General features: G+C 46.2%; 1 protein-coding gene across 2 annotated transcripts in view; it reads right to left on the bottom strand.

The window, feature by feature from the left end:
- The window catches only part of LOC144106364 (D-amino-acid oxidase-like), a 35306-nt gene extending 16059 nt beyond the window's left edge, over positions 1–19247 (bottom strand). For both annotated transcript variants that reach the window (XM_077639146.1, XM_077639145.1), the window contains exons 1-4: positions 19105–19247; positions 4568–4810; positions 2043–2154; positions 754–836 (exon numbers count right to left, since the gene is read on the bottom strand). In XM_077639146.1, the coding sequence (XP_077495272.1) occupies positions 754–836; positions 2043–2154; positions 4568–4770 (398 nt within the window). In that variant the 5' untranslated portion in view covers positions 4771–4810; positions 19105–19247. The remainder of the gene's footprint in view (positions 1–753; positions 837–2042; positions 2155–4567; positions 4811–19104) is intronic.
- Positions 19248–19577: the final 330 nt, after the last annotated feature.

Genomic DNA, 19577 nt, shown 5'->3' with positions numbered 1-19577 from the left:
AAAGGCGCCCGTGTGCTGTGCGATGTCAGTGCACGTTAAAGATCCCCAGGTGGTCACAATTATTCCGGAGCCCACCACTACGACCCCGTTTTCTGCCTTTCTTCTCTCAGTCCCTCCTTTATTTCTTTCCTTACGGCGCGGTTCAGCCGTCCACCGAGTTGTGAGAGAGATGCTGCGCCATTTCCTTTTCTAAAAAAAAATTCAATTTCATGTTATTCTCATCACCACGGTCGCTTTTCCCTTGCGTCATTTCGGCCGAGGTGTTTTGTGCCCCAACTTTTATCTACTTGTATTTATATTCTCATACCTGCCGCGGAGGCTCAGTGGTTAGGGCGCTCGACTACTGATCCGGAGTTCCCGGGTTCGAACCCGACCGCGGCGGCTGCGTTTTTATGGAGGAATAACGCTAAGGCGCCCGTGTGCTGTGCGATGTCAGTGCACGTTAAGGATCCCCAGGTGGTCGAAATTATTCCGGAGCCCTCCACTACGGCACCTCTTTCTTCCTTTCTTCTTTCACTCCCTCCCTTATCCCTTCCCTTACGGCGCGGTTCAGGTGTCCAACGATATATGAGACAGATACTGCGCCATTTCCTTTCCCCAAAAACCAATTATAAATTATTAATTTTGTGCAAAAGTGTACGCTCGCTTTCTGTCCCTGAACGTTTTGTTAGTGCCACAGCTGGCTAACCTCACCACCCGGTTGTTACTTCGTTACTGCACAAAGCGACGAAACACACAGGGGAGACAACGCACCTGTATCGCCTCGGGAACGACCTGAGTTCACTCTCGGTCAGGTCTCTGTAGTGGAAGAAGGCGTCGGCGTAAGACGGCCGCGGCTGAAAAACAGAGACACATGTCGCACATCGGTGACTGGGTAGTTTACGGAGAACACACAAGGAAGCGGATATTGAGAAACCTGAGCTCGTACACCTGTCCTTCAGCAATGAACACAGTGCATTACGTATGTTACAGAGCATTTTTGTGAATAATACGCAGTGTGCCATAGCGCGTTATCTTTCGCCAGCGTATAGTGTTAACTATTATTCTTCCTAGCGAGGAATACTTCCACTGTATCGATGCTTCCAGGGTAGCGTAGTGAAAGCAATGGCTCCACTGCACCCCCCCCCCCCCCTGTGGGCCGTCCCCACACACACACAGTCGAAAGTGAGTATACTCCACTCCCGATATGCATTGGACCACATATCTAAGGACACATTATCCTAAGGGAAAGGCAAGGAAGGGGTTTAACCAGAAAGCTGTTCCGGTTGCCTACCGTGTACTGGCGGAAAAGGAACAGGGGATGGAAAAGGGAGACAGGAAAGTAAGGGATGGAGTAAGAAGTAAAGCCGCCATCTGTCGCGTAAGCACGACGCCCATTCTCCAGAGCTAGTATCGACCAACGGACAGATGATCACAGTTTTCCAAACACGGAAGCCACCAAAAAAAAAATTATCGCCCCCTGGATGCATGTCTTGATATTGAGGGATGAACTATGATGACCACGCAAGGAGATGCAAGGAGCACCGTTCAGTGCGTGGTTACAAGATCATATGGAGTGCTATACAATACACGGCTCCCGCGTTCCGAAAACCTCTGAGGGCACCTGTACACGAGCTTCGTGTTTGTCGTGCAACCCGCAGTATCCTATTTAACCGTGGCATTGACTATTACTGTCTATAGACCTTTTCCCGACCCTCGGAGCAACAGATTTTTTTCGGACTGTGGGAAGAACTTCGGGCAGCTTAAGCCAAACTCTTTCCTGATCTACAAACACTGCCTAATGTCCAGTGCTGCTGCGACCTTCAACCTTTTTTTTTTCACACGTGCATATGGTCTAGCAGGTAGACGCGAAAATAGTTGTTTAAAAGATATGCTGGAATGGAGACAGGACAATATGCCTCCCGTAGAAAATCCCCTACACAGCTGGAATTTTAATCTGAAAGCAGAGACGCAACACTGAGCTGACGAACACCACTGAGCGCAATTCTTTGGGATACGTCCTCGTGTTTCTGCGCATGCCAAGAAACAAGAGCGCCACCTACAGACGGCTCTTCACTGAGGATGTAGGCCGGTATGATGGCCAGCCCCAGTTCACTGGAGTCTGCGCTTTCAGCCAGAGGGCGGTAGAAGTCGAACGCGTCAACGCACCACGACCTGCGTAAAGAACACGACCACGCGTAAGTAAATCAACAAATTCCTTGGTAAAACATCCGAACCGGTGAACCGGGTGTTACCCGTGGTTCTGCACTATTCACAGCGTACATTCCACGGCTATTAAACTAGTTGTTGCACTACTACTGCACCACTAAGTGTTCGCTTCGTCTTCTTTTAACATAAGATTGAAGTTCCCTTGAAGAACGTGCATAGGTTCTTGAAATCGGCGAACTTAAAATGATCGAATGTGTGAAACTTGCAGGTAAAGCATGGAAAGTCCTTTTTGGACTAGCATTTGAAATGGTGACGTAATCGCCGATTAAAATCGCGAAGGCCTTCAAGCTTCTCTGCAGCGCACAACGCCACGTGGGAGGCGCCTGATGACCTCATGGAAGGTATCGGTACATTTCCAAAGCATAAACCCTTGTTTTAAAGAGAAAAAAGCCAACGCCACAGAAAGCAAAGCCCGCCGAGCGCTGTTTGGCAACATCCAACGAGGCACGGCGGGGCGTGGCGGATGTCAGCAGTAATTTGAAATCATGCCTTCTTTGACACCCCGCCGCAGTGGCTCAGTGGTTAGGGCGCTCGACTACTGATCCGAAGTTCCCGGGTTCTAACCCGACCGCGGCGGCTGCGTTTTTATGGAGGAAAAACGCTAAGGCGCCCGTGTGCTGTGCGATGTCAGTGCACGTTAAAGATCCCCAGGTGGTCGAAATTATTCCGGAGCCCTCCACTACGGCACCTATTCTTCCTTTCTTCTTTCACTCCCTCCTTTATCCCTTCCCTTACGGCGCGGTTCAGGTTTCCAAAGATATATGAGACAGATACTGCGCCATTTCCTTTCCTCAAAAACCAATTATTATTATTAATTATTATTACTTCTTTGACGTCACACTAGACTTCCCCGCGCTCCTTCCGTGCTTTGAGAAGAAGCGCAAAATTCAATCGTCGATTACGTCACTATTTTAAATGCTAGTACAAAAACATTTCGCATGCTTCCCCTACAGCCTATGTAGATTTGAATCCTTTAATTTTGCGAAATTCTCACAAGGTAATGCAGTTGCCATTTAAAATAACCCTGATGATAACGGTACCTTATCTTTGTTCATAGTAAAAAATCGTTTCTGTGCACCTTTCCCGTTGTGTGAAAGGTGTATAGACACCAAATTTTATTTGCATGTTTTCTTATTTATAACGATGCATAAGACAGCACTATACATGCAGCACCATGTGGTATGCGCCCATGGCCGCTAAATAGTTTATAATTGAATTTTTCCCTCGCCTGTTTCGGATTTGGTTTCAACAGTTGAGCGATGGCTACACCCTCAAAGGTCCGCATAGGTCACGTGAAAATCTGCGATGTAATAATTCCTTCTTCGCTCATTGCACACGGGCTCTTGATGAAAGCTGACTTAAGTGTTGTGGTAAAGAAAACGAGGAAACATTGTTTATATCGCAGTTTTCTCGGGCTTCAGGAGACCTATGTGGAACATTTGACGTCATAACCATCGTTCTGCAGTTGAAATCGAAACCTGTTTCGGTTTCGATTTCGGTTTCGGTTCATCTGTTTCGATGAGAGAAAAATTGAAATATAAATTATTTAGCGGGTCTAGCTGAACACCTTGTCGTGATTCATACATAGAAATAGTAAGGTCTTGCGCATCATTACAAAGAAGAAAACAAGCAACGAAAAATTAGGTATCTCTATTCTTTTAATGTTCGTTCGGCAGCAAAATACACATTTATCGCTTATAAGTTTACATTTAGAAACAGGCATTTTTTCTGTCATTCCATATAAGCTTGTGATATCAAGACCCAAGAGAACTTCGTGCTTCCCGACACAAGGGCATATCGACAAAGCCTAGCCTCGGGGATCCATGTCGAAAAGACTGTCTTGACGTTCCGGCAGTTTGCTTTCTAGAAGGCTGGTGTTGGCTATATCTATATCTGTAATTTATTTTTTATCTTCCTTTTCTTGCATATAAAGGTCGCATATGAAAGATCAGTTTTCAATGAAAGTAATCCATTTGTTATTAGAACGCGGCAATATACAGATACAGGTCGAATTCAATTTGCCTACTGCCTCCTTTTAACCTAGTGTTAACAAACCAGACGGCTTGGCAGGTGACGTTCCCGGGACAAGCAATACGAGCGGGAACGCTGTATTAGCGCGATACAAAGGATACTCTCTATGCACAAGAGAACAGTGCTCATACTTTTCGTTTTTTTAGTAGTTTCTCTCTGACCGCCTGTACTCTCAATGCCTTTTCAGACACGATTCAGAAATAAAATTCTATTTGGCCCTTAAAGTATAAACTACTTGTTTTTTTTTTCATCATGCACATGTGTCGCGCCACAGGGCGGTGTTCTCGGGTGGAGGGGTGGGGGGTAGGTCGCACGCGTCGGCCCGTACCTGAGCTTCTCTTCGGAGACGCCGTGCACGATGTATGGGTTGAAGAAGCCGGCCGCAACGTCACCTGTCGTGTGCGGGCTGAAGTGCTCGGCGATCACGGTCACGTGCACAGTGCCGGGTGGCAGTTCCTCGGCGATCCGCACGGCGGCGCTCAGTCCCACGATGCCGCCGCCCACCACCGCTACTCGCCAGGGGGCAGCCATGGCGCCGCAACCCTCGCCGGGCAGACGATATTTGTGTGGCCTGTGGCAACAGTGTAATCATCATCATCCCAACCTTAACTACGTCCTCTGCCGAACAAAATCTTCCTTCATATATCTCCAATTAATCCTGTCCTGTACCAGCTGCGACCATCTTATTCCCGCAGACTTCCTAATCTCATTCACCCACATAACTTCCTGCCACCAACTGAAACGCTGGCGTTATCTTCGAATCCATTCTGTTACCTTGAGGGGCCGTTACATTACATGTCCACTGAATTACATGCTCTGCCCACACCCATTTCTTCTTGATATCAACTAGAGTCTCATTAGGACCAATGCAGAGAACATTCAACATGTTCCGATAGACTTAAAAACATGCATCCACAAATCAGGGCTGGAGCAGCATGTCAGGCCGGCAACCAGGCAGACCTCTTCTGTTCCATTAAAGTTCTTCTCCTCCTCCTCCTCCACAAATCAGAGAGGACACCCTCAGCCTTCCTGAGCCTTTGGGTCTTAGGGATAGTGAAGGTAAAATGAACACATCAGAAACAGAGACGAGCAAGAGGAAACTGCAGTACAGGTCGCGTAAAAGCAGAATGGAGATGTTGCATGATCCGTCGCAGAACTCAAATTAATGTAGATTAAAACATGGGAAGGAAATTGGCGTAGACTGGCAAAGAACCAAAACTGGACAGAAATTTTTTAAGTCCGAAATAAAAAAGATTGGCGCTTAAATTGGGCAAGGTGGCGCTAGCTACCGTCCTGATTCAAAGGGGATGTAAATAAAATGCACCAATTTGCAGAAGGTATCATGGAAGTATTGCCCTGCGACACACACCAACGACTGGTTGCACGAACACTTTACTCCAGGGGTAAGTATATACAGTTCAACCTGATGATAACCAAGTCGGAGGGGCCTCGCGATTTCTTCGTTATAACCGCCGCTTCGCCATAGCGGTACGTGACCTAGGTTACAACTGCCACAAGCCAACGGACTAACCTACAGAGGGCAACATACCTCTCCGCTGATATGCATTGCTGGAGCCTTCAAAACGTGAAGCAAGCTCCCACCTCTAGGCCGAATATACGTACGCCAACCGATTGTGTCGGCCTTGCCAACAGCGGCCTGCACAGACTGCAGCGCCTAGAAAACGGCCCTTAGCATAAAGCTCAGAAAACGTGGACGAACAACCAGACAACACGAGTTCTTCGTTCGTCCTCGTTTTCCGCGCTGCTATAGCAGTTGAATCCCGTTATAACGAAGTTGAAGGGGACCACCGATTACTTCGTTATAGCCGTAACTTTATTGTAGTCGGTGTTGACCGAGCTTGCAAGGGGATTTGTCATTCCTTCGCTATATTCATAATTTCGTTATAACGAGGTTCGATTGTACTATGGGTCGTAACCAACTTTCTCAGCTTTCTGTCCTTCAAGAAAATGCGCTTTTCAGGATTAATGTTGTAGAAGACAGGTAGGGCCCCGTGCAGAATATTTAGCTCCATTTTCAACGTGCTGAAGTGGATGTGGCCTGCTATAAGGGCGCGTGGCAACGAATTAGTTATGGGTGCCTGTTTTGTTCGGCTTTGCTGCACAGCTCACGAGCACGCCGGACAGAGCACTTTACCGCAAGACAGCTATGTCTTGTGGCGAATGCGTACGTCTGACAGAAGGCGTTGGTGAAGGTCGCCACCTGGCCAACGGAAATCGTTTCGCGCTTTCGTTTTCGCCACTTTACCTTACGAAATCACCAAGACGTCGATGCCGTCAAGCTCGCCAAGCGCCCTGCCGAATGGTTTTAACTGTGAGGTCATGTAGTGAGAAAGGAAACTAAACAGCACATGGAACTATACAAGCATGCAGAGTGGGCTCGCAGTGGCCGTATGCAGCGAGGAGGTTAGATGTCAACTCTGTCAACGATGTCAACTCTGTCGAGACATCGTGGCATCGTTCAGGGGTCGCGTACCCAGTTTTCTTGCGAAAAAGGAAGCGCCAGCGTCAAACCACGCTGACGCATTGTCCGCACAAGTGCTCCTCCATGTAGGCGCCGCTTGGGCATAAGTTTTCTTCGTGTTTTGTGCGATGCTCATCTGGTTATGCGCGGTTATTTCAATTCCCAACATCGAATCGATATGAAAGTGTAGGGCACTGTTACAAATCTACATGTGCAGCGCGAATTGACCAGTGGGGTTTAGTGGGAGGTTCGTTTTATACCGGTGTATGGAAATTTCACCTCGTAAAAACGAGATATGAAATACGCGGGCTTCTAAGAGTGTTTCCAAAGAGAGCGGCTGTTCCTTCGGTATATCCAATATCTAATCGGCGCACTGCTGGATCGCTGTTAACCCTGCCGCGTCCACTTGGCATGCAATTTTTGGGTCTCAGCTCGCCGCTTTTCTCTGCGCAGTTATATATATATATATATATATATATATATATATATATATATATATATATATATATATATATATATATATATATATATATATATATATATATATATAGTATGGGATTAAGCACGGTAGGGCTTGGGAAGGGAATTTAATGCGAAGGCAAGATAGCCGCTGGTCCTTAAGGGTAACAGAGAGGATTCCAAAAGAATGCAAGCGTAGCGGGGGGCGGCAGAAGGTTAGGTGTGCGGATGACATTAATCCCGGGTTCGAACCCGACCGCGGCGGCTGCGTTTTTATGGAGGAAACACGCTAAGGCGCCCGTGTGCTGTGCGATATCAGTGCACGTTAAAGATCCCCAGGTGGTCGAAATTATTCCGGAGCCCTCCACTACGGACCTATTTGTTCCTCTCTTCTTTCACTCCCTCCTTTAACCCTTCCCTTACGGCGCGGTTCAGGTGTCCAACGATATATGAGACAGATACTGCGCCATTTCCTTTCCCCCCCAAAAAACCAATTATTATTATTATGACATTAAGAAGTTTGCAGGCAAAGGGTGGACGCAGCTGGCAAAGGACAGGGTTAATAGGAGAGACATGGGAGAGGCCTTTGTCCTGCAGTGGGTGTAATCAGGCTGATGGTGAGGAAAATCGGATTAACCGCGGCGTCATGAAGATCAGCCAACGCCTCTGGCCGGAGAGTCTCCTTTGAGGCGCATCTGCTGCTTCCTTCTTGACTTGTATCCGACTATAGCGACGAAGTAAATGTGGCTGTAGCATCTTGCACGCTCTCAATAGAGGATCGCACATTAGCTGACTGTGCTACCGTGTAATATCCGGGAACAAGTACACCGGCACGCGCTTTGTTTATATTTAAGAAGCGCCAAAAACAGGACAAAGCGGGAGACAACACTATCAACGCAGACTATCAATTAATCTTTTATTCTCAGAAAGGGTAGCTATATAGGCGTCAGACAAGGCAAAAAAAAGCTCAAAAACCGACAAAAAAATTGGAAAGGACACTTCCCCTATAAAAATGGTCTGTGTACAGTCTATAGACTTCTTATAGACTCTTGCTTTCCTATACATATTTCTTTTTGTCTATTAATAGTCTATAGAAAAAAGTCTACTAAACGAGTATGGCCATAAGTCTATACATTGTCTATAAACTGCCATATGTTATGTATTCCCTATAGACTGTTATCTGGGGTTTGTCTATATACAGTCTATAGACTTTATAGACAGAAATCTATTCACAGTCTATAGACTGTCTAAAGGAAATTTTTCTAAGGGTTATGCTACGCCTTAACGCTACGACGCGATAGCGTAGTGGGTTAATGCTCATATATGCAGAATTGGGCATCCTCTACTAACCATTCTTTGATTCCTGGGAGTTTTCACTAGCGCAGTGATGCACTCCTAGAGCAGTGGCGCAGTGGTTAAGCGATGCACCTCTGCCCTGAGATGGTAGCTTGTAATGCCACCGGTGGCATTTGTGCGGTCCAAGTCGCTCTTCCTGCAGCAACCACTTATGAATTTAATGACCCATGACCAATTATGAATTTAATGACCCGTGATCAATTAAGAATTTAATTGCCACTTGCCATAGTGGGCGGTATGCTCGCAGCCGCCGCGGTGGCTGAGTGGTTATGGCTCTCGGCTGCTGGCCCGAAAGACGCGGGTTCGATCCCGTCCGCGGTGGTCGAATTTCGATGGAGGCGAAGTTCTAGAGGCCCGTGTACTGTGCGATGTCAGTGCACGTTAAAGAGCCCCAGGTGGTCGAAATTTCCGGAGCCCTACACTACGGCGTCCCTCATAGCCTGAGTCGCTTTGGGAACCCATATATATATATATATATATATATATATATATATATATATATATATATATATATATATATATATATATATATATATATATATATATATATATATATATATATATATATATCAACTCATAGTTTGCTCGCAATCCGGTGGACAGGCTGTGATGACGCTACAAAGTCACGTGACGTATTTTTCCGCCCTACCTCCTAGATTACTCCTCTGGGGATCTTGGGGGGATTTTTTGCTCATGCTGAACGAGGCCGACGGCGTCGCCGGATTTTCAGGGACACGAGCTTCTTAACGCTATCGCGTTAAAAACACCGTTGACAATCATTTACCATGTGCACAGCACACAATGTCCTTGTTATATGCTTTTTTTCATCATCATCATTTTATTTTATAAAACCAATACATTTGGTGTGTTTGCTGCAAATAAACTTCTTTTTCTGTTTTTTGTGAGTGAGTGCTTTAATAGCGTTGTTATTCACTTTTGCTGCGTGCACTGCAAATAAGCTTATTTCTTGTTGTTCTGTCTTTGTTTATTCATATCTCTTATGTATACGGTATTTTACGGTAAGGCGTTTTTGTTCGCTCATTAATGTTACTTCTACTCACGCTTGTACTTTGTTTTACATGTTGTGTACTGTTTGTGTTTGTGTTATGTTGAACTGTACATCGTCGGACCAAGTGGTTGCAATGAATTAGTGAAAAGGAGTAGCCGGAGCCGCTATGCCGCACCAACCTCTCCTTTATTCTTAATGTAAATAAATAAAAAATAAGGCAATTAACTCACTTCATCTTTACAAGGCTTTAGTGCAACAACCCTTCATAGTATACAACCCCCATGCTATCTTCTGGAACGCACGCAGTCGTCTAGATAAGGTACTCCTTGTCTAACAGATACTGTTATATGGTGATGCGACACACGCGTCTGCTCCCTGCCTGATCAGATATGCTTCCACCAGATCCCTACAAATCCGATCCGGGTGGCTAAACAAGGCACTCGTCTTATCTAAGGAGGAAGCAGCATCTGCACTGTCTGCAATGGAAAGCAATGAAAACAGCGCCTTTCACAGCCCTGCGATACTCACACAGCCGCTCATTTTTAAAGCAGCCAGTCTGGCCGATGTGCTTCTTGCCGCACGGCTTTCGTGCACCTACTCATGGCGTTGCGCAGAGCACTGGACTGTCTGCCTAGCTTGTTTTTCGCTGTGAAGGCGACATTTACCGAATACCCCACCCCACCTTTTGCGTATACGGAATGCCTACAATTCTTTTTCGCGCGGCGTCTTCATTTTCTTTCTCAAGGCCTGCGCCGCTTCTCGACCCCGGCCAGGATCCATTAAAATGCCTGAGCAAGAGCCACATCCGGAAAACCAGCATCCTTTAGTCTCTGTAATTGCCCAAGAAAGCTGCAGTCTCAACCCTTTGCGAGCAAGATTTCGAGAGGCACACAAACAAAAAATGCTGTTTTAAAATTGTGCGTTTTTTTCCTATGCCAAATATTTCAACACTCTTTAGCTTTAGTTGGCGTATGGACCTCCTTCACCCCGCGACGTCACGAAGATGCGGTGGCGCTGATGTTAGCAGTGACTTTCGCATGGTAGGCAAAACAAAAACAGGTTCCGCTTGCCCGTGCCTACCGCAGCTGCCGCAGCTACCGGCGGCTGCTTCAAGCCTGTGCACTGCAGAAACAGCATGTATTGACCAGCTGCGTCACTGCTGGATCCGCGTAGTAGCATAAAAATATTAAATTTGCCTCGATAGGTTTCTCGCGCATAAATGCCGCATTCGGAAACTGGCTAACAGGCATTGGGCCACGGTAGTAAAGCGCGAAGTCTGGGAGTCGATAGGCACTGCCACTCAATGCACTCAATAGCATGCGAGTTACTGCGTTCATTCACCTGAACATCAGGATAGTAGGCTGATAATTGCTCAAGGAAAAAAAAAGACATATGCAGCTGCACACGTACTTATAACCTTGAGACGGAGTGCACGGGGCGCCGACAGGTTCACTCGCCCCCAAGGAATGCGTTTTTTTTTTGTTAATAGCACACCATGTTTTAATAGCGCGTTTTATTACATTTAATATTTACTTGAAACTGTTTCTTGATATGACGACGTAATTATTTCATTCGAGTAGAAAGAAGTCTGGTAAGTTGTGTCAATCTTGCGCGGTCGCGTTGGTGTGCTTAGAATAGCGTACCTTAAGTGTGCTAAGCGCCATATGCTTTTTCATTGCATCATGCATTAGTGATGTTTCATGAGGTAGTACATGATCGCGAAGCTTGTTTGGAAAGAAGCAGCCGCAGGCGTGCTACTAACAGACACGTGGCGAGATTGAGAGGGGACGCGGCAATGAAAAGTGTTTTCGTTATTCATGCTTGCGATATGTAACTAAACTTGGTGCAAATATGAAATTCCTACGCTAGTTTCAGTAATTCCTTTTATTTATAGCCATACCTGGTGCAGTTCTGGGTTATTATAATTAACACCGTCGTCAAGTCCCCCCAAGGTCTCAAATAATTGAGTAGATAGTGCGCAGTTTTTTTATGCCAGCATGTACATAAAGCCCTGTTCTGTACGATGCCGCGATTAGTTCTTTTTCTATATGATCAGTACTTATGCATGCATAGTTACATGAAAACGTTTCTTACAAGAAATAGCTAACACAGTATACTTACTGCACGGGTAGGGAAAAAAACCGAGAGATTTATTACGCTCCTCAACGCCTCAGGAATAGTTTGCGACAAATGGAATCATTTGATTTTCATGCGAATTACGAAGGTGAGTGATCCAGTCGCAGAAATTGTGAGAGGTCACAAAACAAACCTTAAAGTTTATTCCCTCGTTTATGGCATCTTCGCTTTCGCTTTGGTCAAAGAAATGCGGCACTGAAATCAAAGAAATTACCTCACAATTTTTAACGACCACACTTCTAAAAAGCGTAATTTACAAATTTGTACTCAATATTTTGCTATAATTTTTTGTCACGAAACTAGACTTCAGGGCTAGGAAAGAAAATAATTCTAGAAATCAAAAATTTTCACCAAATCCACCAGCTTAACAAGAGGACAAGTCGGCCTGGCTGGTGCGTGGTCATGCGGCTAAAAACAGCGCTAAGCGAGACAGGAGATCAGGGACACGACGCTGTCCCCACTTTTCGCACAGCGCGACACGTACGTATGTCAGCAGACGATTAGCGCATGTCTGCTCCGACGAAACAAGGCCAGCGCTTCCCCTCACTATTGTCCTAGTGCAGAGTGTCAAAACTTGTTTTATTCAATGCCTAGCACATAAATAAAAGGCAGGAACGCTTTCTACATGTTTACTACTAACCATATATACAATACACAGTGGCAAACTATTTCTCTTTATAGGCCGCACGTGGCCAACGCGAGCTCGTGTACTTCAACAAATTACAGGTTGGAAGCATCGACTATTGCTATGATTCGCAGAAACTGGAAACGCGCCTACAAGCCTTGAAAACCCGCGCTCAACACCTATCCGCGACGCCACTCCCCTACCTTTTGCCTACCACGAGCTCGCTAGCGACTGCAGCGCCACCTCGTTTGTTTACAAACATGCAGGAGGTCTATAGCCTGGGAACGAGTGTCGCAGCCACATCTCGATCGTGCTTCATGCTGTTGAGCAGGATCGCGGTCGATCGCGATTGAATTCGCCGTGCTTGGGTTGACTGGATTGAAAGCGCCCGTGTGACAAGAGTATAAGGCCCTTGACCTTTAAATTTCTTGCAAACACTACTTCCCTCTTCTATACCAGGTGCTTCAGGGAAGACTTTCAGGGTTTTTCAAAAAATGTGCTTTTTCGGGTAAAATATGGCTTTTGTGGCATAATATTACCAGTGTTGGCTGGCGCCGGAAAACCGGTGAATTGTCTTGAGTAGTAAGCTGGTTAACTAATTTTCTACAATTAACTTTCTTAACTATCATAGGCAGTTGGTTGCAATTAGAGATTTTCAGCCCGTCGTTAGTAACAGCCATAGGTACACACTTCCAACAAAGATAAAGATTCTTATATATAATGCATACTTACTTCCAATCATTACCTACTGTATAAGTGTTTGGGGTACCACAACGAAACATAACAAACACAAGATCTTAGTTGCACAGAAGCGTGCTGTCAGATTGATTGCAAATGTACCATGGCATTCCCATGCGTTTCCTCACTTTAAACAATATGGTATTTTGTCTGTTGATATATTGCACCCGTTCATATTGTTATGCGCATACATAAATGCAGTTAAAACAAACAATCAACTGTTCCTTGCAGCCTTTAATCTACATCAATACACACCAGTGTACAATACCCGATGTCTTTTACCTTGGCTTCTACCCTTTTGCCGTACTTTATACCGTAAACAGTCCTTATCCTATAATCTAGGAAATTATACCTCAACACATTGGCAGAGAATAATGTCTGTATAGAAGACATCTCAAAGAAACAGTTATTATCTGTCATGTGCATTTTCGAATCTGTTGTGGCATCAATGTAAGTAGGTTTGGTGTATTATATTGTCTATTGTTCCTATTGTTTATGTGCACCTCTGTTGTGTACGCGGTCAGGGCTACACTATTGTTGTCCTTTTTCTTTGTTTGTTTTGATGGGGATATTCAGCTCAACTTCAGCTTGATGTTCGCGAAACACACTGCTGTCGTTGTATTCATGGGGCACTGGGTGCTACTTCAAGCTGCATTATGCAGCTTTTTGCCCAGTGTCCCCCTTTTCCACTGTAATGTGTGTGGAGATATAAATTTTCAATTAAAAAAAATATCAACTTTTAGAATTTAGAAAACGCGGTTACCCTCGCCGCTGTAGCTCGACAAAATACGTCTACAACGTGCGAAAATACATGGGCTTTCGAAACCATGCAGGCAAAGCAACCCCTCCAGTGCACGCAACTAGTCGAAATAGCCAAATTTTGTCCAGCCACAGCGCCAAGGGCAACCGCATTTTCGAAATTCTAACAACTGATATGGCTATTACAAATCTCTAGTTGCAGCTAGGCGCCTAACTCTACTAGTTAAAAAGTTAATTCTTAAAAATTAGTTAAGTAGCTTACTACTTGAGACGATTCACCGGATTTCTGGTGTCCGCCAAAACAGGTAATACAATGCCGCGATATCCATACTATTGCCCCAAAAAGCCTAGTTTTCAAAATTTTCTCAGTGTGTTCGCTGAAACACCCGGTATATGACAAGTGCATGTCTTGTTTTACCACCCGGATCGGACTTGTAGGACGCTGTTGGAAGCATATCTGATCAGGCAAGAAGCAGACGAGTGTCGCATCCCCCTCTATCAATTGACCTGTTAGACAAAAAGATACCTTATCAATGCAACTGCGTGCGTTCCATAAGATAGCATAGGGGTCGTATAAATGACGGGTTGGTGCACTAATGCCTTGCAAAGATGAAGCATCTCGTCTTGTCTGCGCACGGGCGGAAGGGATTTTTTTGTGGGCTTTTTACTGCTTTGTGTTTTTCGATCCCATGGCGGACGCCATTATAGCTACTCTTTCTGAGAGAAAAAAAGAAGTTGATAGTCTGCGCTTGTGTTGTCTCCCGCTTAGCCCTGTTTTCTCGTGCTGCTTAAATACAATCTTTGTCCGTGAAGTTCCGAGACTGAGTCCAATAAAGAATTGAGTTTAGCATTGAAATCACTTGTGCAGCACCCCTTCGAAAGTCTTCCTTGCAGTCATACACAGCTTGCAACGCCTCTTGAGGTCTTGGAAACAGTTGGAAAACGCTTCTTTTGGCAGTGCTACCAGCTCCTTTGTCGTACCGTCTTGAATGGCCTCCACGCTCAACATCCAGCGACCTTTTAGGGCTCTCTTCACACGAGGAAACAGGAAAAAATCGCTTGAGGAGAGGTCAGGCGAGTTTGGCGGATGGGGAAATACAGTAATGCTGTGCTTGGCGAGGAATTTTGTCACGCTGAGAGCAGTATGCGGCGCTGCGTTATCGTGAAGAAGGCTCCATTGTCCAAGTGCCCATAAGTCAGGGCGACGCGTCGTCGCAGTGCATCACACATGTGTTGGAGCACGCGGATATAAAAATCCTGATTCATCGTCTGCCCTTGTGGGATGAATTCGTGGTGTATGACACCTCTGGCATCGAAAAAAACTATCAGCATCGTCTTTGTTCTGGTTTTCTGTCACCGCCAAAGAGCTTGCGGGCCGCTATTCGGCGCTCTGCCTCTTTGTTTGAGGATCCTATTGAAAACACCATGTTTCGTCTTCAGCAATGATGCTGTCGACGAATGCAGCATCCTTCTCTGCCTCGGAGAGCAAATCAGCGCTCACTGATGCCCGCGTGTCCTTCTGGTCCTGTGTGAGGGAGTGCGGCACAAGTCTGGCATTCAGCTTTCGTTTCCTCAAGTTCTCACGTAAAATTTGGTGGCATGTTGTCGTACTAATATCGAGAGCATGTGATAGCATGCGGACTGTAATGATGTGGTCTTGCTGTACGATTTCCCTGATCCGAGACACGTTGTTTTCATTCCGTGAGGTTGAAGGGCGCCCCTGCCTTGTGTCGTCTTCCACCGACGTTCTTCCCGAAACGAACCTCTTGTGACACTCGAAAACTCGCACCCGCTATAATGTCTCGTTGCCGTAAGCGTCACGAAGGAGCTCATACGTCTTTGTGGCTGTCTTGCCAAGCTTCACACAGAATTTTGTTTACACGCTGTTCGAGATGGACGTCTATCTCTCCACATTCACTCACGGTAGAATGCGCAAACGACTAGTGACAACGTATTTTTCAGCATGTAGTGACATCTAGCGGCTACCACAGCAATTAACATTATTAGGTGAGGTTAGACCGAAAAGATGGCGCTACACATACGCACCAACATTTGTTTTGGGGAATCATTTCTAGAGAATAAAATTAATCAATCTCGAAACTTTACAGACAAAGGTTGTATGCATCCACACAAGCGTTGCGATTTGAGCTTGTTGGCTACCGATCGTATTTGTAAGAGCGCAAGGACGGGACACAGTAAGGAGACACCACAAGCGCTGACTATCAACTGGTTTTATTCCATGAAGCTCAGGAATACGTGTAGGTTTTACATGCTAGTGACAAAAGATAATTCCAAAAGGTGCACAGCGTGGTATGACACAGGGAACGTGTCCAGCTCGACTGCTAACAGGCTCTCTAAGGGGATGCCACGAAGAGCAACAAAACAAGTGTAAACAAGTAACGACCCAAAAAATAAATAAAACATCATAGCAGCGAATATACTGTATAGAAGCTTGGGCAAGTGGATGTGACACTGTTTTTCAGCAGCGCACGGGACAAAGGACGAGGCAAGTGCACAGACGTGGCGCTGACTTACAACAAACAGTCAGCGGTCCGGGCGTCTGCTTCGGGTGCAGGAGGTGGTTGGTTCGGAACCCACCGCCGAACACCCACCGGTAAAAATGGGTGCAAGTCACCCCCGGCCCGGCGCCCAGCTTCTTCAGGGGCGTGCGCTTGGAGGAGGCTCCGCAAACCCCGCTGCGCCCTTTCGGGGGCAAACCCAGTTTCGAACACTCAGCCTGCAAAGATGGTTGGTGTTTCACTCCCAAGTAGAGTTCGACTCAAAGCTCGTACGCTCTAACCAGCGTCAAGTTCAACACTAAGCGATCCTTCGTCAGAAGCGTCAACTTTAGTATCACTGCGGCACTGGGCAAGTCCGGTTTTTGCGGCTGTCCGACTTTGTGAGTGTAAGTCAACGCCGCGTCTGTGCATTTGTCTCGTCCTTTCTCCCTTGCGCTGCTGAAAACAATCATAACAGCGAAAAGGCAGCTAAAACCTAGCTGCAGGGCATGCGCAAGAAATTCAATGATCTATAGAAATGCGATTTTCTTGGGAAACAGGGTGACAGACGGTTGTGAGCGCACCTTTTCGCTGTTATGATTTTTTATTTATTTACCTTTAGTTCTTTACTTTTATTATTACTTGTTTACGCTTGTTTTGCTCATTTGTGGTTGCCCATTACGTCGTCATCTGGTTACTGACGCGTGCACTGTCGCTATATCTTAGCTTTCTTATCACTGTTATGGATTTTTGTTGTTGCTTGTTTACACTTGTTTTGTTGCTCTTTGTGCCTTCCCCTTCGAAATTCTGCTAGTAATCGAGTTGGGCACGTGCCGTTCCCTCTGTCGTGTCTCGTTCTACATCTTTTGGAATTATTTTGTTGTTCCTAGCTTGTCGAACCTATATATGTTCCTGGGCTTGTCAGAATAAAACCAGTTGATAGTCAGCACGCGTGGTGTCTCCTTATTGTGTCCCGTCCTTGCGCTGTTTCAAACATGATGAATCCACAGCACCTCGCAGTTTTCGTTTCTTCTTTGTTCCCGTCTACAGAAACGAACCCGCTGACGTGACGTCACGTGCGAGCCATGGGAGAGGAAGACGTCTAAACGCCTCCTCTCTGGACTGTTGGAAACCGGCTCTGCTGCCGCTTCCACTGCTCACACAACAGCCCAGAGACCAATATGGCGACGCCCAGGGAACCCTTACTGGAAAGCTAGTTACTTTCAGAGGCGTTCCAGTAGCGATATCTGCACCCCTTTCGTCGGATGGAACGAGTGGAAAAGAAAAAAAAACAATTCGAAGTTCCAGAGAAACAACTGGAGGCACCTGGGGAGGCACCTCTGGGAGGCACCTCCAGCTGAAGCGGCGTTTTTGGAAGGTGGAACAGTTTGTACATTTAATACTTTTTTTTTCTTCTTGGTTTATAACAGCTCCTCCGTGAGTACGCGCTGCGACCGCTCGTGAATTGTTCACACAACGAGGACTTCGTTTCTCACGTCATGTAACGCTACCTTTGACAACCCAACGTAGCACACACAGGACATACCCGTTCCAGCTGTATTTACAATGAGGGATGGGGCACAGAGGCCAGCCGCGGTTGTGCAATGTGGAATGTTATCTTTTCTCCTAGTTGCCGTGTACCCACACTGCGAGACATCTCCAACCAAAACTTTTCTAATTTAAAATTCCCGGTGGCGCTTTCCCTATCTCTTCATAAACACCGGCGACCGAAACTTATGCCTCACAATTCTGGACAAAAGGATTTTTCAAGGAGAAACAGTTTATAAGCGCAATTTTTTTTATCTATTGTAAGATTTCACTATAACGATCAATATATCCGCTGATCTCCCGTTAGCAGGTGTGCATTTATTTGCTATTAACGTTTTTGCTATCGTCAAAAACGTTCTTCATTAATTTTTTTATTACATTCTTAACTGTTTGATGCAAGCAATGGAAGTATGGACCGTTACCTTCAATATTTCCATAACAGTACCTTACAATATATCAATATTAAAAAAATTTTGTCCCTGAATGCTGGACGAATTCTGGAAAGAGTATACAAAATTTCTCGCACCGGCTGCGACGCAGCTAGGCTACATTGCCGAAACTGAAAGCCTAAAATAAAGAATACGGGCTCGACAACGGCGTGTGCAACTTCGCAAGAGAACGTAACCCGGTGGACGAGCATTCCGAAGAAATTTAGAAGAAACGTCCGCCCTCGGAACCGAAACCGATTACTTGAAAAGTCTCCTGCTCGAATCTTGACCCGCCCAAACCACTCCAGATGTCAACCGCAAGAGGGGCAACCTCCCTCCTGCGCATGCGCAGAGACTTAGCTCCGCCGCTGCCCCCACCCCACCCCTCTCGCACCCTTCACACCGCCGCACTCCTAAGATATTTCCTCCTCATCATGAACGTAAACACTCAAGCCAACACCTGAAGAAAGTGCCGAGCCGGCTCCAAAATGTCGGGATCTTAAATTTAAAAAGTTACGCTTGAAGATATATGTCTCGCAGTTTGCTATCAAACCCAATCCGAATAGCAGTTCTGTCGAAATGTTTACTTTTAAACCCTATGGGAAGCAAAGTTTCAAAAAAAAAAAGAAAAAAACTTTAGGCGTGCTGCGAACTGCGTGTACTTTCCGCCTTTTCAGTGACTGCGCCTTTAATATACATATATAGCTCAGCGAGATTACATAATACCGCTCACTCAGGAAAGCATCTGAATGAAACATCGGCACAACACGCGCTGCATCAGGCCACTGTTTCTGCGCAGTTGACATGCAGAAAACGTAATCACGAACCTGACTCGAAGGGGCCGGCGTCAACGCGCGCACTCCTCGTCTTCTGGGCTGGCCTCCAGGAAGGCGCCGCTGCGCCACGTGCGTACGCAAACGGATGCGTGCGCAGAGCCTGGCGTCAGGCCCGTGACTGTCTCAACCTCCCGTGCGTGACACTCTGGCTGATAGTGGGAGGTGAGAAAGAGGGATTAGAGTGAGAGAGGGACAACAACCGCCTCTTGAGGGGCCCCTCTAAACTTGGCTGAAAGAGCGATATGCGACAGAGAGGCAGTAAACAGCTGGCCCTCCCCGTTATCATCGGGACACTTGTCTCTCCTGTCTCCTTTCGCTTTGCCTCTAGCTGCTGTGGCATGCTGCCCTCTTGTCATCTAAGCGCGATTCACCAACGTTGGCTTCACCCGATCCTCTTCTCTCTCTCTCTCTTTCTCTCTCTCTCTCTCTCTCTCTCTCCCGCGCTGTTCATTTTATTCTTGTCC

The sequence above is a fragment of the Amblyomma americanum genome, chromosome 10, assembly GCF_052857255.1.
Source record: "Amblyomma americanum isolate KBUSLIRL-KWMA chromosome 10, ASM5285725v1, whole genome shotgun sequence".
Lineage (NCBI taxonomy): Eukaryota > Metazoa > Arthropoda > Arachnida > Ixodida > Ixodidae > Amblyomma > Amblyomma americanum.
The sequence above is the reverse complement of the archived record's forward strand: the minus strand, read 5'-3'. Positions and strand labels throughout refer to the sequence as shown.